We start from the raw sequence: 20,939 nt of genomic DNA, 5'->3' as shown, positions 1-20,939 counted from the left end.
CTAATAAAGATATATAGATAATAGAAAGAAATATTATAAGTATTTGAATATATGCAATATATGCATATGCAATATATGCATATCATTATTTCGCGCGCAAATATTACTACAAATTATGACCTTTACAATACTACATTTTTAAAACAAAACAGTCAATAATTCTAAAATATATATATAATGTATATGTATATTAATCTTTAATATTATAGTTTTTATATGTAGTTTTTCATCAAAATCTTATTTTTCGTTTAAAAAATATTAAAAGATATTAAAAATAGAAATTAAAGTAGCACGCTAACTTCAAAGAACGCATGTAAAAAGTATCAATTTTAATTGCAAATATTTCAAATCTCGAATGGCCAATCTTTTTCTAATTGCACGAGCAGTTATATAATATTTTAATGTACATATAATATGTATGTTTCGTTGAATTCTTATCAAACTCATATCATCTTATAAAATCTCTCCAAAACTCTGGAAATTTAGTGAAATTATCTCGATCAAATTTTCGAAACTGGAAATCTCTCCTGATTTCTCACATAATTAAAATGACACTATTATGAAAATAAATCTCATGGGCAAGTACTGCGCGCCCATAAATTGCTTCCTTATGGCAAGGCAATTAAGAGCTTTGTAAGAGAAATTCAGTCACGCTCGTTTGAACACGAAATTATTAGGAACAACGTTCTTCTCTCACAAAATTGCAGACCGTGAGAAGCGAAAGGTAAGATCAATGTGCGCAATTTATTGGCTTATAGTCTTCGGGGACACAATACCGTCGTATTAGACTTCATTCTGACCGGCGAGGAGAACGTCAGTTGCGAGAGTGCAAAGGGGAAATGTCAAAACCGCTACGCTATGTCGTCGGTATTTGAGTAACTTCACCTTAGAAATGCGAATACACGTTACAAGGATATCTTTCACCCGAAGGGACTTGATTGTCGATGTGTTTCGTCAGGTATGTAAAATACGGAAAATTACCATATTATATCAGCGAGGGCTTTTAGTGAATACTTCGACAAATGACTGTGTCTCGTCATCAAAACAATATTACACCGTACGGTATGACGAATTGCGATATTGCTATAATTATAACATGGATCCTAAACGAGTTGTGTCGGTTGACGAAAGACGACTCGCAATAATAGGGTAGTGACGAAAGGGACATTAAGAAAGAATAGCCGCTTACAACGCGCACTTTCCCATTCGTGTCCTGGTGCAGCAGAATGGAAGCCATGTTCTCCGTGTCTTGATAGATGTCACCGATATCTACGTCCATCTGGAAATAAGAGGAGAGACGATTGCATCCCCAGAAGATGATTGGTTAATTCACAGAGGCACACCGCTAACGCCAAAAACTCTCGTTATATCTACGTCTCAATTAAACGATTCGCTATGAATATTTGGCGAGTATACAAAATGTCTGATATTTCACGATACAACGCTCGAGCGCAAGTAGACCATATCAAACTGAATAGAAAAGTCATGTGCCATTTTGCAAATTTTGCAATCATTATTGAGAAGAATTCCAAAGTCAATGACTAACATGACAAGCCTCGATAATGTAGAGGTGATTCTCAAAATATTATGTTACATCAACACTGATATAATCACCCTACACTTTTTGTATTTCTTGTATGTACAGATCTTATATAAAGTAAGTGCAATTTAAATACGAATGTGATAAATATGCGCTACTCTGTTTTATCATATCTGACAGAAAGCCAAACCAAGATGTGTAAAAATTTATAACGCAAAACTTTTCATATCTTTTTAGGCTTCTAAATTTAGTTAAAAAGATGTAAAAATGTTCTTTGAAATTTGTCATATTGAAACATTTGATATGTGCAACCTGCAGGATTTCTGTATTAGATAAATATTTATATCAACTGGCAGCTAGAAATATCAATTTTTGAATTTTTCATCATTTTCAACATGTTACACATGTTGAGCAATACTTCAATTCATTTTTGCGCGTATTTTTACCGTGTAAAAGCATTTACAATGTACAGCTAATATGACACAAACTTTGCAGAAAGAGATCAGTATTTTGCCGGCAAAGTTTTTAAATGTGGCATTTCCTTAAAGAATTAATTAAATAATATTAGTGAATAAGTGTGCAGGAAACGATGGAAGCGAACTTTGTAGGCAAAGGCATTGCATCAAAGTCTTATTTAAGACTTGCTCAAATCTGTTGATTATTTCTTGACAACGGCAGGTGATGCGTAATGCCAGATTGCATATCTCCACTGCATCACGCATCACCTACGCATCACTAGCCAAAATAATCAATAGATTCGAGCCATCTTGAATAAGACCTTACTTACAGAACTCGTCTTATCGCTGACTACAAATTCATTCGCTAATAATGTTTAATTAATTTCTTAATAACTATTACGAAATTAAATTAAATTAGTTAAGTAAATAACGAGTACTATTGCGAAATTTACAAAGTGGTGCAGGACTTTTCCATTCATTTTGATATGACTTATCTGCTCACGACCATTGTTTCATTAATTGTCATGTATTCCGTATAGCTCGGTGATTAATATTCCGAGAATATTCAGCTTGGGTGAGACTGTGAAACTTCAACGACATCGTACACCGAAAAAAAAATCACTTACATCCTTCACCCTCTCGTAATGAAGGCCGTCAGGTTGCGACGCGTTTCTGGTGACGGTCCACATTGGCAGGCTGTTAGCTGTCAACAGACCTTCCGTGGGTTTCAAGGAAAGGTTGATATCCTTGCCGAAGGCCTTTAAATGAATCTGTGTTTTCGCGTCTATACTCCTTTTGTGCATCGTGTGCAACACAGGCACGACTTCGTACGGCGGCACTGCGGTTTTAGAATAAAATAATGTTTAAATCCGGGCAATTATTTATCGTAGCGACGCCGAATGAGAGACATTGTTACGAACTTATATTAATTACGTTATATCAATTACGTTACGTTGAGAAATTTACGCCCGTCAGAGATCTAACGATTGGCTTTACACATATTGCGAAAAATCTTTTTGAAAGTCTCTCATCTGAACGATATGACGCCTTGCGAAATAGACGCCAGTTTTGCGCATTGTATGTATTAGTGAATTAACGTGCGGAAGTAACAGTTAGTATTTTAGGATCGATGATCTCATTCGATTGATTTCTTATGTCTGTCAGTCGGCTGCTAAAAAAAAGAGGAAAAAGAAATAACAAAAAAGCTACGTTATATCAAACGAGAGATCGGCGACGGGCAACAGCGACCTTTCCTAAGGCTTGTCAAAACGAAACGAAGAATGATGGCATCAATGAATTGAGTATTATTTACGACCGCAGGTTTAAGTTTAACGACCCGTCTTCGCGAGCCTTCTTGTTCTTTCTTTCCCGGACGCGTCAAGTGAAGGTTCGGGGAAACACGCAAAAGATTCGGCCGAGAAAAAATAAAACCATAATTCGTACGTTCACACGTATATATATACCTTCCTTTAAATAATTATACTCAATACTGACGTCGTGTAATGAACAAAATAAAAAATGGTTCGCCTTCAAACTGACTTAATCGGGAACGCCGCGCTTGCGTCTCTCTTAAATGGAATCAGTGAAAATGTCACTGACCGAATCTGTAAAACGGTACTTCATCTTATTCACTGATTTTTAACGGAAACACTTCCACTTAGCTCTTCCGCCTTACATCTCACTAACATTGATCAGTGGAAGATTCATTGAACATCGTTATTACGTGTTCCGCAGCTAAAACTATACGTACATATGTATATATACATATGAATACATATCTGAACTCTATCGACAAACTTACAAGACAAATTATATGTTAAAAAATAATTAAAAAATCTTAATAAACCTATGCCCGCAAAAGTTTGGTCTTTGAGATATAGCCCTCAGAAGACGGCAATGATGAAAGATGCGTCGGTTAAGAATGATGAACATTTTTTTACCCGTTCTTGAAGATAATATCTATCAATTCCGATATTTCTGAATATCAACTGGAGAATCCATTCGTTGTAACGTTAATATATTATTATCGTTGTCGCGAATGAAATGAAAAAAACGCGCGTCTACTCAACGACATCTCATTTCCCTGCTCGTCTCGTTCGAATCGTCGTTAGTGTCGAGGCGAACCGCGTTCTTTTCTACATCGCGTGCGGATGGTCGGCAGGAACGGAACATAAGGAGAAACGGAACGGAAAAGACAACCGCGCGTGCCCGCGCGTTCGTTAACAACGAGCGTTACTTTTTCGCTGTTATTACCGAACTCGTGTCCCGTGTAAAACACCGATAGCATCTCTTCCCTTGTCATGTGCTCGTGGATCTGAAACACGAATAAGTTTAAATGAGCAGAGACTATGTGTCGCAATATCCTTGCGTAATCGGGATCGCGGTCATTTTGCGTTAAATGTTTCGCGAATAAATCTAAGACACGATATGCAAGTAGCGTAACTGTATACTCGATTCGAAACTTGAGTCGAAAAATGCGACTTTGACTCTCCTAAAAAAGTATTCTCATTAATCAATAATTATTGAATCAGATTGATATCTCATATGGTTCAGTCGCATTTCACATCGATCCCTTGAAAACCGCCGATTATAACATTTTCACCGGTCTCTCTAACTTTAAGAGGATATTCTCATTTTCGAACGACGTTTCGTTTAGTAGGTAGTAGACTTTAGGGATGTCTCTTAAAGGAAGCTGTAAAACAAACTACTGTAAAATCTATTGTAAAACGACAAATTTTAACATTAAGCGCATCGAAAACAGAAATTTCAGACATCAAAGAAGAGTAAATTATATTATTAGAATTGAAATTGTATATGTGTGAACCTCCATTTTGTTATCTTAACTTCGACTATATATTAAAGGTTTAACATAGGGTCAAAATTTCGACTCCGTAACAGATTCATCCACGAAAACAACGTCTTCGGACGTAGCTTTCCAATGAAGTGAACATCCCGGTGAGGTGCAATGGCGCCAAAAAAAATTTCATCCATTCACTTCGGAAATCGGTTATTATCACGTTGCAGGATTTCGCAAATAGAATCGACAATGAACAACAAATTTATTTGCACCGTGTGTTACTCGGCGCTCCACACGTTAACTGTTTCCAACGAGGAAGTGAAGAACGCGAAGAGGTATTCGAACGAAACCTTTTGCAGGCGAATCTAAAGCAAATCTTCCGGGATCCGCAATTTTATCATTAATGCTTATTATATCATTTCGTACGACTTTTTTTCACTTGCGTGTCACGACAATTCTCGGTCGACGACTTTAATTTCGTCTCTTACCGGCCGTAGCGGCAATACCGCCTATGAAGTATTGTCTCTGCCGCCATGCTGATACCATGAAGATAGCGAAGCAAAATCAACGTACGACACACACGATCGAGAATGGTAGGCGTCGGCGGCAAGGAGACATCAAGTTTCACGTCATGAAATGCGTCACGGATGGTAACGTGATTGTACTTGAAATTTCTTGTCGATTAATATTGCAATTAAAATATGGCGTCTCGAGACACAACTTTAATAACAATCGGTTGAGCGTAAGATGCGACGCATTACTCAATTTACCAGTCTCACTGAGTGAATTAAATTATTTATATAAATCGTTGCTGTGTGTGTCGGAGTACAATTTCCGTGGTATTTAATGAAACGCTTATGTAACTCGGTAGACACCGCTATTAGCTGATAGATTTTGTGTTTAAAGAAAGAGAGAGAGAGAGAGAGAGAGAGAGAGAATAATTTTTCAAATATTCTTGGGATCGTGGTTCGTCCAGTTTCGCAGGAATCTGTAATCAACGGGTATATAAGCATATTCAGTTTTCCGATCGCGTTTCAAGGTCTGCTTCTACCATTTAACGGCGTTTACCGCGCGCCTGACCAATCTCACGTGTCGTCAAATGGCAGTGTTGCGAAGGTATCAAGTCGTGGCTTGAAACGATTCACGTGCCAGGGACTGTTAAGGTCGATCACTTTCGCTCATAACGGCAGACTATCCGATCGAGGTTTGATCGATTTGTGCCATGAGCGATCTTTTTTTTCCAAGGAGAGGGAGAGAGAGAGAGAGAGGAAGAGAACAAGAAGAAGGATGTGATCGTTCGATGGTAAAATTAATTTTTATGCCACGGTGATATTATTAATAAACGCTACTTGGCTGCCTGTAAACAAATCAAAGACGATATCTAAATATTTCCGATCTAATAATCGTTGCAACGTACGATATTCAATTTCTCTCGTAGCAGAATAGTTCTAGTGTCGACAATGAATTCAGTAATACTTGTTAACCGTAACCGCTAATCACGATCGTTTTAACCGCAATATTATATATTCCACGCGTCTGTCAGCACAACTGTCGATCAACAGAAATGCCGTCTCTGCTCCGTGAAAAATAAATTGATCTCACGGAGGAGAATATTCCGGTTTCGCTTTCGATCTCTCTTTCTCCCTCTCCCCTCCCTCCTCTCCCCCTCTCCCTCTTCCCCTCCCCCTCTCCCCCCTCTCTCTCTCTCTCTCTCTCTCTCTCTCTCTCTCTTCTCACTCGCGCAACAAGTACTCAAAAGCATGCAAATCATGTGGAACGAGTGCCGGAAGTTGCGGCCACGTTTCTCGTCTGAAAGCGATTATTTTTGCCTCGTTTCTTAAAGTGACTAGAGACTAGAGCTTTACGTAAGGCATCAATCGACCACTTCGATGTTTATCCGTGATGATTCAATGATTAATGAGACAAATCGATACTTCATACAGTTCGGTAAGCTTCATGTTGATCTTTGAAAACTGCCAACTTTAATATTTTCATCAGTCTCTTTAACTTTAAGAAGATATTCTCATTCAAAATGTTTTTGTTTGGTAGGTGATTTTAAGAATTTCTCTTAAAGAAAGTTGCAAAACATACAATACTGAAGTTTTTGATAAATATTTATCTACATTTTGATTATAATATAGTAATTTCTACATCTCTTTTCATCTTTTTCTTAAGATTTTATGGGAAAGAAAGGAGAGGAGCATTACTGTAATCTAATGCAGCCACTGTAGGAACAAAAAACAAACCTTTGATAAGATATTTGTCAAAAATATAGAAATTAATTGATTATTTTTTTTATGTTTCTAAGAAGAAATCAATTCTACAAGATATTTTTGAGCAATTATTTGGCGGACGATGCTTTTTTTTGCTAATGCCCGTTCCTACTGCTCACTACGGGAACCGAAAAAAGTTTGGAAAAGTTTGGTGTTCGCCTCCCGGTAGAACTAAAATATTATCATACGCCTGTATCTCCTCTCCGATAAACTCACTGTGATGTGAACTTTATTTTCTGACCAGTGGAGTATGAAATGATTTCAGATGACTATTCCCGGGTTAAAGAATCGAGCCCCGTTTCGTGATTATCTCACATAATTTTATCATCGATTTTGACCTCAAACTCACAGAATGACGTTTAATAGATAATAAGGAAAACCAATTTTAAAATGCGTTTATATAAACACAGTTTTTAGAAATAATAAAAAATTGGGTTTTATGGAAGCAGTACAGTAAATGAAGAAGTTGTTAAAATAAAAGGATCAAATGTATAAATTGCTTCTTTAAAAAAAAATACGTTCACAGTTGCAAGCAAAGGAACGGTTTACTAAAATTGAGAAAAATTTTCTTTTTATTAGTAACTTTCTTCACACTAAAAGTTAAGATAAAATATAAGGATAAATCTCGAATAATTAAGTAATTACGAATAATTGAAAAAGTAATTGCAATGTGTAATAACGCATTCTTCGGCGATACTTGACTGCAATCTTACCTTGTGACATCGTACGAGAAGTAGAATAATAGCCATGCAGAGAAAGACAAGGGCGCGAGTCATTTTGCATAAAAATATTCCTGACTGGTTGCGTCACATTGCTGAAACAGAGAACACAGTCTGGTAAATGAATGAATTGAAAATTAGCGACGTCTGCGATTCAGTTTAATTGTATACAGCAACAGGTAATACGAATCTCGATATACACTCAAAAGTACGATAGAAAAATAAAAATAATCATACAAGTAAAAGCCAAACATTGGTTACCCACGAAACATTTGGATGTACATAATATATTTTAAGTACGTACATTGATATATACTGAATATACTATGTATATACACTAGTAATACAATATACATATTAGGTGCTTGAATTAATTTTCGCTGTTTTTTGCTACAAAAATTCATGTTTATTTCAAAAGAACAGTACATTATATCTTATTCAAAGTATTGTCTTTCGGAAGCTACAACCTTTTTCCACTTTCCGGGGTAACACGTGGGTTCCACGGTAGAAAAATTCAGGTTCTTTCGAAAAAGATAAACGATCAGGCAAATAAGAGCTAAACGCTAATTTTGTATAATTATTATTCATACAAATTAAAAAAAACACAAATGTTCACATGTGTCAAACATTTCTGCTTTTACCAAAACTAGGACCGAAACGTTCAACACAACATATGAAACCCGTTTATATTTTTAATATGTATAAAAATTTGTTACAAAACTAGCGTTTAGCTGTCGTATCCCTAATTATTTTTCTGTTTTCAATTGCATGCATCAAAAGACCTTCTATATTTTCTTTTAATATCTTCTATATTCTCAAATTTCACCGATAATATAACTCGAATTCTTAGAAATATAAATGTAATCATATGAAACTTGTTTGTGTACCAGTGAAGGTGCAAAATAACAAATATTTTTGTGCCATTGACATTGTTATGCGACACAGCGCATTTCTGAAGACGAGAGTTGCCTGGTGAACATAGAGAAGTGTTTTGCTCACTCGTGTATAGCGCGACATGAAGAAATTCCGTGTAGTTATATAATTTTCACCGTGTCCAATGCGTGCACTGTGAGAATGAAAAATCGAAACTAACCTTCGCGGTGGGTTCACGCATGCTTGAATCTGAAAATCATCGCCGCGAATAGAGAAATGAGAGTGTTGAATGTGTTGCTGTACAAACCGCTCGCGAGTTATAACAGAGGTGATCCCGGAAAGAAAGTTAAGTCGCGTTGGATTAACACCGACGAGTTCATGCCGAAAGCTTCGCGTATGTAGAAAAGTACCGTAAATAGATGCGTTTCGCGCAATTTCACGACCGAATCGTGTCACATGAGAATCACCAGAGAAAAAGCACTAGTGATCTGAACGTGCTAACGATCGGAGTCGCAAAATGCGAGTAACGAACGAATAAGTCCCCTATATAAGCGCGTAATATTATTTAATATTAAATAATATTCTGGAATATTAGAATATTATTCTTAGAATATTAAAATTTACGCCAAATTGGATATCGAATATTCTAGGAATTGTAGAAAAATTCATAAATGTTATTTAAATATATTAAATATACCAAACTTAATATAACCCTATATGCCAAACCTTTTATATTCATAAGTCCAATAGGTCATATATAATAAAGAAATATATCTCAAAGTGCGCCTAAAAATTCATCGTCTAAACAGGGAGCTCCCCTTAAGATTTAAAACATTTAATATTACTTTGAACTAATAAATCAGCCATTCTGCTAACATCCTTATCCTCATTTCTATAAACTTCACCATTATATTAAAACCTAAAGAGTTTCTATTTGTGTTTATCATTTGGTCAACTGAATAAAAGAAACAATAATATAAAATAACGATATAAAATGCGGTCGCGAAACCTTTCTTTTCCATATATTCTTATTTCTGAAAATGTTACTTTCTATGATTGGTATATTCTAAAATGATCAAGTCAATTTTACACGGTGGGATCATGGCCGGCAAATCAAAGAGAATAGCTCGCGGCGGGTGAAATCTGTGGGAGTAATAAAAGCAACAGAGTCGCACGGCAGCGAAAAAGAGAAAGAGAAAAACGCGCGTTTCATTGTTTTAATAAGAGACAATGATTCCTGGCGGAGTAATATATTCGACCTTTAATGTTTTCATGGATTACTCTCGATAACACGAGAGTAGAGATTCACATAAGGATATTGCATGCGGAGAGAAAGAAATAGGGATATCCGTTACGCCGCCTTGCTTATAAATTCTGGCTGTTTCTAATCGAGAGCCACTCACGCAGTCATTAAATCATTGCAAGAATGCGCCACATTCAAACGTACTATGTGAACATCTTATTTGCATTGTAACACTTAGTAGCAATTAATTTGTAATGTCTGAAAGATATCAGCATCCTCTATTTACTTTCTCGTTGCCATATGCAAATATCTTCACCCTATTAACCTCGGAATATTACGCATGTTTTTTAGGAGTTTTTATGACCTACACTAAATAAAAGAGATGTACAAGAGGCTAAATGAAAGGCATATTATCGTTGTGTAGATCTACAAACCTGGAACATAATTGGTTCAAGGAAAAAACATTTTCTAGAAGTCAGTCGAACAATGGAAAATATAAATTTAGGTCATCGCTCGTGCGACTGAATTCGATTTACCTGATTTAATTGCTTAATCGCTCGACGGAATTGTCGTGATTTGCGTGTAACCAAAAATCAAAATGTAGACACGATTCTGGCAATATTAAAAGATAAACTAACATGTGTACACTCACACACACATACACACACACATACACATGTCGAAATATGATGAATAAGAAACAGCTTACGCGCGAAAACAAAGGACCATCGCTTTCGCCTGACCTCGAAAAAACGAATTTGGGCCATTGTCTGAATTCCAAGTAATGCCTAATTTGCCTCATTGTAGCGCTTCGCGGAGGCGAGCGAAACGAGCGTGTGGCGCGATCCTTTTTCGTGCAGCGTTAATTAACACGGCGGTAATTGCAGGTATATAAATGTCGACGTTACATTCGGCCGACCGAAGATGAAGTCGAGTTAAAGGGCAACTGGTTTCGTCGCGTTACATAACCAAAGAAAGAAATAGAAANGAGAGAGAGAGAGTGAGGGGGGGGGGGGGGAGAGAAGGAGGGAAAACACACTGATTGCGAAAATTAATTCCTCACCTTCTCCTGCGCTCCGTCGAAGGAGCGAACGGCGCCATCCTCGATGAGAGAGTAGAGAGGAATAAACTCAGGTCGATTATCGTTGCGCGCGTATTCTCGGGCCACTTTCTTTTCGGACTGGGTTGCCGACGGATCGGTCTCGGGACGTGCGACAAGAAGCGATGGAAAGTCGTTCCGAGATTGAAATCAACGATTATCGTCGACATCCGCAATCGTCTGGAGGTTTTATCTATTCGCTTTCTATAGCGCGTAATATGTACACGACGCACAAACGTAACATCGTATAATTGGCGTTTGTCGTGATAACGTGCTATTGGACTGTACTTATACAGTTCGACGGCGGTGGATCACAAAGGACAGATCGCGAGTCATCCGTCCTAATTAGCCATTTATGAAATTGGCATCAATTGTCCAAAACTCACATTTTCGGACATCGCGTAACGTAAAGATAAATCCGAGTCGAAATTTTAACCCTGTCTTTTAAATCTTTAATTCTACAACACAATTGGAGCTGAGACAATAAAATAGATTAAATTCTAATAGTTTAATTTATTTTGACTATGATGAAGTATTAAAGTAAATAGTTAGTAATTAGTTAATAAACTTGTTCTCTTAGGAACCTTTTCTCATCCAGTTTTGTCAAAAGGGTAACGTCAAAGCTATATATCATAAGTTTATAAATTTAGTACAGATTTATCAAGTTTCTTCAAATATTGTATTATTATATTGTATTAACTATTCACTATTAACTATAAATTTAGTACAGATTTATCAAATTTCTTCAAGTATTGTATTAACTATTATCTTTCTAACAATATTTTTCATTGACCAATTATCTTAAATTTTCATTTTCATTTTCATTATTTATAGCGTCAAAATATGTTGTTTTGAATGCTCATACGAATTTAATAATTAAAATATCGAGAGCATTTATAGCTTCAAGTAAGTGTTCAAATGAGACTTGTAGAATTAAAGGTTCAAGAGAGGAGTTAACAGGTAGTGTATAGTCAAATTAGGTCTTCACTAGTCTATTAGCTATGTAAGTAAGCGCAAACTGTTCTTAAGAACGTCAATGCGTAAAAATTTTGATTCGAGAATCTACGAATCATGCTCGTACAGATGCGATTCACTCACAACGATATGCGACTTGCCGGACATTTTTACGATATTTGCTTCAGGGAAGGCCTTTTATGAGCGTAGCGGAAGAGGAGCCGTTAATTTTATTACAGCGCAAATATTTTCATTCCGTATTCCCGAAGCGAGCGGATGTAACAAAGCAAGCTACTCAACACGGTGGCTCTATTTTCGTTCGATGATTTTCCTTCGACCTGAGTACTTATGAAGAGCGGGAAACGACGAAAAGTGCTTGCTTCCGGAATATGAAAATACCGGTCGGCACGGATCGAATGTCGTGAGAAATCGTGACTGCGCCCGCGCACTTTTACTTACTTACCGTAACGTGCTGTAATTGAAACCGAAATTTCAGCCGGTGTGCGTGGGACACCGATAAACTCTATTGCGCGATTTGTATCGTTAAATGTACGACGTAATACGATGCATGTGCAACATGTAACACGAGCTGCATATCACCGTGTACATACTTATTTTAAATATTAAAACGTTATATCTTCATAACTTGCTTCTTTTCCTATTACAATTTCTATTTTATTTTTCGCTTATTTCTTCTTTGTACATGTCATCAGATCGATACTTCCGTATTGTTCTTAAAAGGAGACATTTCCCCGTGAATAAATAAATAAATCAACAAGTAGATAAACAAGTAAGTAAATTTGCCATCTCGAGAAATAGATTGTACCCGCGCGATCGACTTTTGAATCTCATTCGTTCGACTTCTAATTCATTGTAACAACGTCCGATGCGCGCTACACTTGCCGAAATACGTTTTCGAACATCCATCGATTAACGATTTCGGTCTAATGTGAACGTCGGACATATTGACATTGTAAGTCGACGACACGTATCGACGGTAGGAGAAGAAACGGCGCGAGCGTGCGAGGCAAGATCATATTATGTAAAGTAGGAAGATATTTCGAGAACGCACCAATGTCGCACACAATGCCGGGATTAAAGTGAGATTCTTAATACATACTCGTACCGGACGAGCTTCGAATAACGATTCGGCCGTCGCGCGACACACGTGGTGTGCGCTTCAAAGTCAACGAGGGACTATTCTTTCGTGCAAAACCGTGACGTTACGCCTCGATGTCTTCCAATTCGCGTCGCAATTCGACTCGCGTGATTCGAACGGGAAATCGAGAAAGCGATCTCCGATATTCGACGTCTCCGAGACGGAATCAATCATCCCAAATTTCTTCGGCGCGTGAACGACGAATGTCACAGGTGGCCGGCGTGCATCGCGCGCGATACAGTTTTCAGTCGCCGCTAACGCGCACGTACGTTGCGGTGAACTTTCTCTCGGTGATCTAAACGACTGGGTGACAGTTGCTGCGAAATACCATTTGGAATACGCACCGTTCTTCGAGGACACTCGCAACCACGACGGCGCGAACATCCGTTCATACACCGCGTTTCACTGTCCCACCGTCATCGTTTTCGGCCGAAAGAAAACATTTCTTCGCGAACACATCTGTTAATCGGGAAGTCGATCATGCCGAGCAGCTGGTATGCCGGTTCGTTATCGTTGGATATCATCGACAGAGAATCGGAGTCTCTCGACATAATTTATTTATGCTAAGTGACGGCGGGCAAACAATTATTTGTACGCTCGCAGACTTGGCAGACAACGAAGTGCGAATGCTGACCTTTTCTTTCACCGTTAATTTTATTATACGAGTCAATATTAATTTGTCTCTATAAATTAATATTGACTCGCGTAATAAAAGAACATACTAAGATCATCGCGAACTTTCGAAGTAAAGACTTCGGCGTTAGTCATTAGCGAGTGGTCACTTCCAACGAAATGTCTCGTATCCTCCCCTCATCCCCCTCTCTCTCTCTCTCTTTCTTGCTCTTTCTTTCTCTCTCTCTCTCTCTGTGTCTCAGGGACACGTCCACGGACTGAAGTCGCTCTTTGCCGTATTTCGTAGCACGTCGCATATTCCGTAACTCGACGGATACCGCCGACGTATGGGAACCACTCCGCCTTGATGCATTTTTCAGGTTCGGCCTGGTCGGCTGACGGTCGCCGTTCAAGGAGTCCGGAAATCAGCTTTATGAGAATCACGATCGCGCGCCGTTCCCTCGAGAGAGTCGAGGTCCCGCCAGGACTCGGGCCTCCCTTGATTGTACGAGTATACATGACATGAAATCCCTCCAGCCGAGAACCGCCGCGAAGTATGCGGATATTCTCGCATTAACAATGTCGGACGTAAAACACGTAGGTTCGTAGAGTATCTTTCAAAATATAGATTTAGTTACCACCGATAAAAGAAACGAAGTTGGCAGGGTAAATGTTTCACAATAGGGGAGGTAGCTCCGATTGACTTGACCTTGACTTGTTTGCAAGGAAGTGGTCCTGAATAATAATCGAAAGGTTTTATGCGTCGCTCATTGTTCATTAGAAAGTTATCAACAAAGGAAGTTCGTTCGAAAAAGTACGAGTTAGAATTATCCACTATGCATGTAAATGCCTCATATAGCACGTGACCTTGACATATATAGTAGAGATCACCCTCCTGAGTAACCTTCCGAAGGTTTTACCCGTCTCTCACCGTTCATTAAAAAGATATTAATAAAAGAACGGAAATACGTTGCACGCATCCACCCACATCGACCGGTACGTGAAAGTCTTTTCGCTCTAGACCGCTAATTAAATAATTTCATATTAAATTAGCCAATCACCTATGAACAGTGAGCGATAGTTAAAACTTTCGGAAAGTTACTCGGGAGGGTGATCTCTATCATATATGTCAAGGTCAAGGTCACTGGAGGTGGGTCCCCTATAGCAAATACGTGTACGTGTTCCAAATTTCTTTTGTTGGTAACTTTTTAATTTAATGAGCAATGAACGACGCATAAAACCTTTTGATTATTACTCAGAACCATTTCCTTGACAACATATGTCAAGGTGAAGTCAATCGGAGCTGCCCCCTCTATTGCGAACATTTACCATAATTATAATTAAAAATTAATTTACTTAACCCTGACTAATACATATATTTTAACAGTGACAAAAATTTGGTCAAATAAAATAATATATATTTTCTTAAATCTGTAGCTCTTTACAGCAATTGTAAAGCAATTGTTTATTTCTATATTTAAGTGAAAGAATTTAAATTTAAGTAAATACGTCATTACCCATCGAATATATATTTTTTATTTCTTGGATATTTTCTCTCTCGGTGTAGTTTTGCAAACCACGAGTCAACTGATTGAGTATGCGCCGACATGTTAACGCAATCGTGGTCATCTTATTTCGGTGACATTAAAAGCACGGAATAACGAATGGGAAAAATTCATGAGCAGCCGCTTATCTAAAATCGAAAGTCATACCTATCGTACGATGACGTACATTCTTTATACCAGGATTAAAAGCCGACAATTCCATCTTTGCGAGTATCGTCGCGCAAACCGGTATATTCGGCTCATAACTTTTCGGTCATTCGCGAGGCGCACGATTGATATTTCGGTTAGACTCCGCTCAAACATTCTTTCAAATCCGAATTCTTCTCTTCTGCACGTTCTTCTTCGCTCTATCTACATGCACCATTATATATATATATATATATATATACATAACTGCCCTTCCACCGAAAACAATTCGTGCATAAATCGGCATATTGCAATTATATCTCCCAATTAACCAAACCGACTGTCCAAACGTTATATTATCGTAACATCTTTCAAGATGCTGTTTGTGTTTTAAATGTTCACTTTTGACACTATGTATCGCTCGGTATCATATTTATCACCGTACTGACGAAAACAAAAACCTCCTTCGCCTCCGAAAAGGTCATTCCTCGTCTTGCTTGTTGTCTCATTCGTTTCTCGCCTATTTGTGAATACTATATGCCCCTAAATTTATAGACTTCCTCCTTAAATCATCCTGTGTCTTGAGATATAGTAACGAGAGCGATGGTAAGCCGCCGCCGCCGTCCACGCTCGTCAGACAAAGACAGCTCGTATATTTGTAACTTAGGCAGGATAATGCGTTATTTTGAGCTCCATTGAGCGATTTGCGAGTCAATGAATGTCGCCGGCTGTTGCCACCGAGATTTGCGAATTCTATTAAAACCGGTTTATGGTTATATATGCGATGATATCCTCTGTGTGCCCTCTAAGTAAGAAAAAGAAAGGCATATCCTCTCGATGAAAATGTGCTGACTAAATAGCGATTTTGCCGGTTTTATTGCCGGTTGACGCCATGCTGACGATACGTCGTCGATCGGTCGAGCGATCGGGATGGACAATCTAGAACTCGCTTCTGCGAATACCGAAAAAGATGTGCGCAAAAAGTGATATCGCACGTCGGTCGCGCTCTCGAAAAGCCCACAGTTTATTCATCGGGTTATATAGCCACTTACCACTTGCTCGATGCGTCATGGATCTTCAAAAAAGTCCCCTCCCCATCCCTTATTGGTTAGTCAACGAGAAGACAAATATTATCCCGATTTAACATTTCGCCGACTGTAAAGAAGTATAGTGCGGTGTCTCGAAACAGACACCGAACATTGCTCGAGAAACCGCCAAAAACACGCGGACGTCTCTTTCCTTTTTCTTTCCTTTCTTATGCTTATGACATATTTTGCAGACCAGTTCCACGCTTAGCAGATCGGTCCGCGCCGTTTCGCGGAAAAATACCATCAGAGGGATATTTTGCCCCTGTTAGCGAACCACGATCGTGAAATAGCAGTAGTAGTACTTTGCATTTCGCAGCAGAGTCGATTACAACCAGTGAAAATGCAAACATTTCCCGATTTTATAAAGGAATGCCCAAACTTGCGCATTCTCTCTTTGTCGTACAATCTCAGTGGCGGTAAAACTACAAATTAGATAAAAGAAATTGAAGATAATAGCAAATGAAGATAATAGCAAAAAAAAAGTATCACGTCAGTTATCATTACGTAAATAATATAAGGTGTAAGAGATGTGGATTTTGCAATCCGATAAAGCTTTCTCCTTAATGAAATAAACCGCTATCGTTGCTGTTTACATAATAAATACTGTGAGTTTAATTATGATACTTAGCAATTGTGTGGGCCATGCGCGAGTGTTTTGAACGTGCCGCAAATGATTTCTTTATTTATACACGAATTCCTGAGCTGTGGAATTTTATTCGTAGGAAAACTTGCGCACAATATTTCCTGTCTACGGGTTTCGACAAGTTACAACTCATTTCTTTCTTAACGTGAATGTAGAGTGAAACTACAATAATTTTTTTAAATTATCTTAAATAACAAGTTGCAATAACTTTACATAAATTTGTAATTTATAAAAATATTTATTAATTAAGATTGGCTCTGTCTTTCCCCTTCTTCGGTTGTATGTCTATAGAGCCAGTTTGCGTAAGTTTGTTAAGATATTTATTATGCAATACACTCGATCTTAATATAAATTCGCAAATAAATCGTTACTTCTATTGACATTTTCGCAATTGTTGGAAAAAATAAACTTGACTCGACGGTTCCGAATTGACCAAAAAGTCTATAGATGAAAATATAGTTCGTCTGGTTTGGGGCATTTTGTATTCACGATTGCCAAAATGTCAAGAAAATAACACACGGAACGGATTTAAAGAAATATTTTATCGGAATGTTATCGCTAGAATCGACTATGTAAATCAGCGCACGAAACACGCTAATTTGCATAGCTGACGAGAATAAAATGACATAAATATAGCCAGTTTGTAGTAGTTTGTAGCAGTAGTTTGTATTAGTAGTTGATTATTAAGTATTCGCATACGTATAAGGAATTAATGCGAATGTTACCATATATTTATATAACGGGCAAAATATTCGCGGTATAATGTGAAACGCAATCGCGCAATTAAACAAGCTCGTCTGAAAACGTGGGACTGTCGGCAATAAATCTGTGTACAAGTGATAAGCAATTACTAAGAAGTACAATAAGAGCAGCACAGACTGATGGTTAATAATTACTTACGGGAGGATAATACGAGTGATAATATGACGAGAGAGAGAGAGAAAGATATCAAGATAAAGACTCACATATGGTCTCTTGGCGGCACTCGCGCGAAATAAACCTCGGATTTGACGAGAAACCTATAGTTGGATTGATAGACACGAAGACACTATCATGAGCTTGACAGGCTTATATTACTTATATATCGCGTGCCTCCTGCAGTTATATTTGACGAAACACACGTGATCTCTAAAATGCTCACCCACTGCGCATGGCAATAATTTCCGAGAGATATATGACGAGGGCTCGGAGAGAGATAATGATAAAATATTTACGAAAAACCTATTTTTTGCCAGTGTGAACTGGTTCTACCCGTCTAGTCATTCTCAACACGCTAAAGCCTCCTATTTTTCTTCTCATCGCGATTCGCTCTCAACGACGACGGGATATAAATCTTCCATCGACGGTTTCCTTCCTTTCATCACCCCTCCGTCCGCGGATTCTGTGAATCGGCTAATAATAATATTCTAATTAGGCTCGCGCGGGATTCTCTTGCTTCATATCCTCAAAACGTGTTTCGGATCAATTATTATGAAAACAAAAAACCTATCCCATCGCGTCACGAGAGCGATGGAGAAATTATTTAAGTATCTTCCACCTTTTAAATTCAACTTAATTAGCTACGGGTCTCGGCGTGATATTAAAATACGGCAACTCCGTCGAGATTGACTTTTGTATTTACGAATCATTTACGATCTCATGCTAATAAATGTTTATTGTTTTTTTCGTCAACCACCTACAGCCGCTATGTCATTCATTTCTGTCAAGAAGTCTATCGATACACGTAACATCATCGTGATCCCGAATTAGCTAGTTCCGATCAGGACGCTAATTCGTTCCTGTTCCTATTTCTTTTTTTTGCTTTCGCTACCTGCATAATAAGCCTGTATCGAAAGTGTTTAGTATCTTCTTTTTCTCGATCAGCCGTTCGGTATTAATGTATATCACTATAACGTATCATCGTCCGCGCGAGACGTTTACTGTGCATTGAAGCACGAGCACGTTGGAATCCGTGAAGAGCGGAAACCGTCGATCGCGGCATCACATTTCTCAAGCCAGTCTCGATAGAAAAGTGTGCGTCGGTGCTTACGCAACCGTTCGTTGCATTAGCCGCGCGGATACTTTTCGCATTCGGACATTTTTTATCGCGCTAGCGGTGTCGATGCGAAACCAGCCAACGACAATGGACTTGCGCAAGCCGCTCTGTCACGGCGAACGCGAGTTTCGACAAATAGCGCGCTCTCGCATCGGTGAGCGATTTATGCCGATGATGTGTTACTCATGCGCGGCGCATCAGCAGGCGCGAGAAAGGTGAACGTGATCACCTCGATTTGCACATTCATATTGGACCGTCTAGATCGGGGCGTCGTGCATATTCGCAGCCGCGAATCCTTCGCAGGTAGAAAGCGGTGGTAATTATTGGCTTGTCCGGAAAGCCCGTGTGAATTTTTCAACGGATGGCGTTTAAATGCAAATTTTAGAAGGTTTGGTTAGTGCAACGCGTCAAACGCGTGTATATTTTGATAAGTGACATTTCCACGCACATTTTATCATAATAGCTGTTGTGATCGAATAAAGATATTTCTCTTGGCAACAGCTTGGAAAATGGAAGGAAATAACGTGTTTCTTCGGCGCATAAGGCTTTTTTTTATTTCTGTAAGGGCGAAAACGTGACGCAAACTCGAAATAAGATATGTGCGGAAATGTAGGTGTAATCGCATTTAAAGTTTGCATTGTAATTTTTACACAGATAACGATGGAATTTTATAGTTTACTGTTACTCATCGATTCAATCGGAGCCATAAAGTGGACTTTCCTCAATCTCATATAATATCTCCCTTGTTGCTCTCTCCTCTCGGACCGCCGTTCTTGCTTCTTGCGTCACCGCGAATGTTCGGAGCTCGGATCGGGTAATTCGATCACTGTACCGCTAGGCTATAAAATTTTGAGCGGCGGAGCCAATTAGAATTTTCATGGTCTCCATAATTCTTAAAATGTCAAGCCCGTCGTTAAACATGCTCACAGCCAAATATATGGTTATCGATGACAGTTTTGGCGGAGTGAAAGCCAGCCCATATGATATAATGTTATTGATTACATTATACGTCATCTTCCTCATGTCTTTACCGCCAAGAAGATTATTTCTGTTCTTTGCAGCGCATAATCGCGCGCGCATAGTCGCGCGCCCGTCTATTTTTGCACGTGTTCAACGCAATCTTTCTCTTACGCAATAGCTTCTTTGCCGTAGGGTTTTGCATAAAAAATTTCTCTGAAACTTTTACTGTCTCCATCGCCTATGTACATGATATATTTAACTCCATATTTTTCCTCTAATCTGCAAAACATTGCCTGCATGGCATCTACTTTTATTTTGCCAATGCTATCTTCATGATTAGCATTACGGTTTTCCTCATGATTTTCGAGGCGTTCATCATATTCAGCTATACTCTTTTTATGCTTCCATATAAAATTGCATGCTTGACAAAAGACGATTTGACAATAGCATTAATCACTTTTTTTTTAGTATTTAATAATGAGCGTGGTAATGCCGAGCGAAGAATTGAATGTCCTGACAATCGATCATCCGGCGACCGCTCAGATAACGCGATTGTACGACGAAAAAGGTAACATAATAAAAGGGAAAAAGGAAGAAAAAGAAAGAGGGAGAGAGAGAGAGAGAGAGAGAGAGAGAGAGAATAGAAAAAGAAAGCGCTATTTCAAGGAGAATTTAAATGCAGCTGATTGCACGGAAAAAAAGAAGTAGTTCCTACAGCTAAAAACTAACTTTCACGGTTAAAAACCAGCTCCTATATATAAAAATTAGATCTTCATATAATGTAACTGAAATTTA

General features: G+C 38.4%; 1 protein-coding gene across 5 annotated transcripts in view; it reads right to left on the bottom strand.

The window, feature by feature from the left end:
- Positions 1-20,939, bottom strand: part of LOC106746575 (venom metalloproteinase 3) — a 62,051-nt gene that overhangs the window by 20,201 nt on the left and 20,911 nt on the right. For all 5 annotated transcript variants that reach the window (XM_014623307.1, XM_014623309.1, XM_014623310.1 and 2 more), the window contains exons 3-6: positions 7,782-7,882; positions 4,252-4,312; positions 2,625-2,836; positions 1,190-1,279 (exon numbers count right to left, since the gene is read on the bottom strand). In XM_014623307.1, coding sequence (XP_014478793.1) covers positions 1,190-1,279; positions 2,625-2,836; positions 4,252-4,312; positions 7,782-7,844 — 426 coding nt within the window. In that variant the 5' untranslated portion in view covers positions 7,845-7,882. The remainder of the gene's footprint in view (positions 1-1,189; positions 1,280-2,624; positions 2,837-4,251; positions 4,313-7,781; positions 7,883-20,939) is intronic.

This window comes from Dinoponera quadriceps, unplaced genomic scaffold (assembly GCF_001313825.1).
Source record: "Dinoponera quadriceps isolate SergipeBrazil2010 unplaced genomic scaffold, ASM131382v1 scaffold1573, whole genome shotgun sequence".
NCBI lineage: Eukaryota > Metazoa > Arthropoda > Insecta > Hymenoptera > Formicidae > Dinoponera > Dinoponera quadriceps.
This window is presented reverse-complemented; position numbering and strand designations above follow the sequence as displayed.